This window comes from Nicotiana sylvestris, chromosome 7 (genome assembly GCF_000393655.2).
Source record: "Nicotiana sylvestris chromosome 7, ASM39365v2, whole genome shotgun sequence".
NCBI lineage: Eukaryota > Viridiplantae > Streptophyta > Magnoliopsida > Solanales > Solanaceae > Nicotiana > Nicotiana sylvestris.
This window is the reverse complement of record NC_091063.1, coordinates 82,536,016-82,538,123: the sequence shown is the minus strand read 5'-3', so window position 1 is coordinate 82,538,123 and position 2,108 is coordinate 82,536,016. Positions and strand designations below refer to the sequence as shown.

Sequence of the window (2,108 nt, the reverse complement as noted above, 5' to 3'; positions counted from 1 at the left end):
AACAATTTAATTTAGAGTATTTTTTTTTCAAGCTATACGCAAATATTATAATATGTAAAGATTACAAATTTCAAAAGTCTTATGACCATATAAATATTAGAATAAAGTTTTAAAGATCTTTCTTTATTATCAAACTTTATATTCGGTCAAATGGGTTAATATAAATTAATACTACGGCAGTATTCACTTTGGTAGGTTGTTTAAGGACAAGATGTCGCCAATTTTTTTTTAATCTAACGTGAGTTTCTAGGAAAGATCCAGTGTCAAAGCCTACTTATAGAATCATATTTTGCCATGAACTGTGCACGTCTATCCAAAATAAGATACAGTACTATTTTCCAAAGTTTGGCTCGCGGTAAGTTAAATAGATCAATTTAAAGTCAAGAAAAGACAAAAGAAGGCATCACACACGGTCTCTTAGATCCAACCAAGAAATGTCATCAACTCATGTTTGTCTCTCGGTAATTATCTCTCTTTGTTACTGCTATTTCCTATCTGCCAAAATTCCAAAAGGTATTCCAAGACTCATTTCTCTTCTACCCATTTTTTACCTCTTCACCATTCTCCCACTTTATTTTTCATCTGCATTTCTTATAGCACTCACCACTTTCTTCATTACTTGGCTTGCCAATTTCAAGCTCCTCCTCTTTGCCTTTAATCAAGGCCCTCTTTCTCTCTCCACAACAAATGCAACCAAAAAATTATCTCTTCCTGTTTTCATTTCCATGGCTGCCCTTCCCCTCAGATCCAAACAAAAATCCAACGAGCCAAACCCCGCCAAGAAAATCCCTTTAAATTTTGCTGCAGAATTTGTGCTCCTTGCAATATTCTTGGGGTTGACTTTTCACCATAAAAGTCAAACCCATCCAAAATTGGTCTTGATTTGCTATTGTTTTATGATGTTTCTTATGATTGATATTCTTATTGCATTATCTAGCTCTATTGCTAAAATCTTGGTTGGGTTAGAGCTAGAGCCACCTTCAAATGAACCTTATTTGTCAACTTCCCTTCAAGATTTTTGGGGGAAAAGATGGAACCTCACGGTAACAAATACGCTGCGTCTCACCATATACAACCCCGTGAGGTCAGCATTGTCGGAGGTAGTCGGTAAAAAATGGGCCCTACGGTTTGCCGTGCTGGCAACTTTTATCGTGTCCGGTTTAATGCATGAGCTGATATTTTATTACGTTAATGGCGTGAGTCCGTCGTGGGAAATGACGTGGTTCTTTGTGCTTCATGGGCTGTGTGTAATGGTGGAAATTGGAGTGAAGAGAGCTGTGAAGGACACGTGGCGGTTGCCTTGGTTCGTTTCTGGGCCGTTAACGGTTGGGTTTGTGGTGGCCACTGCTTTTGGGCTTTTCTTCCCACCGATAGTTAGGAATGGTGCAGATGAAAGGGTACTTGAAGAAATTGGGTCTTGCTATGATTTCCTCAAAGACAAAATGCTTCAATTGCCGAATTTTGTGGGTCATTTTAGATAAATTGATTTCCCCCTTCTTTTTATTTGCAATGAAATTTTTATAGTGCATCTATTTTGGCTTCTAGTCCTTCTGCGAACAAACTTTATAGTTTCATGAATTTTCTTTTGTTACATCATTTGAATATATATCTTTTATGAGAAACTTATGTTGCACCTCTTCTAGTTTGTTTTCGTGTTGTTTGAATATCATATGGCTCAAGCAAAAATACAATGCCACAAAAGTGGCTATTTGGTAAATCAACCGAAAGAAAAACGGGGCATTTGCATTTATATCCGCTTTTTGAGTCACGTTTTAACTTACCCGTATTGCAAAAAAAATTACAAGCGTACCTACTTTTTCGCGTAACTTCAAGATACGGGTCTGAAGTAACAAAGGCAATCACGCAAACTTCAGCATTCTAGCAGACGGGCCTGAAGTAGCAAAAATTGTTGAACCAGGTGTGCTGAAGTTTTTGTTTGTAATTGTTGAACTTAAGCATTCTAGTAGCTGAAGTTTTGTTCTCTATTTGCTGAAGTTTTTGTTTGTAATTGCTGAACTTCAGCATGTTTTAGGCTGAAGTTTTTCACGTAAACTTAGTGTTGGCTAAAGTTTTTGTTTGTAATTGCTAAATTTAAGCATTCTAGTAGC

At 36.9% G+C, this 2,108-nt stretch overlaps 1 protein-coding gene across 1 annotated transcript; it reads left to right on the top strand.

The window, feature by feature from the left end:
* Nucleotides 1-300: 300 nt before the first annotated feature.
* LOC104232620 (probable long-chain-alcohol O-fatty-acyltransferase 5) lies at nucleotides 301-1,642 on the top strand. The gene has a single exon (XM_009785871.2). It carries the CDS (start codon nucleotides 435-437, stop codon nucleotides 1,479-1,481), a length of 1,047 nt encoding a protein of 348 aa, XP_009784173.1. The 5' UTR covers nucleotides 301-434; the 3' UTR covers nucleotides 1,482-1,642.
* Nucleotides 1,643-2,108: the final 466 nt, after the last annotated feature.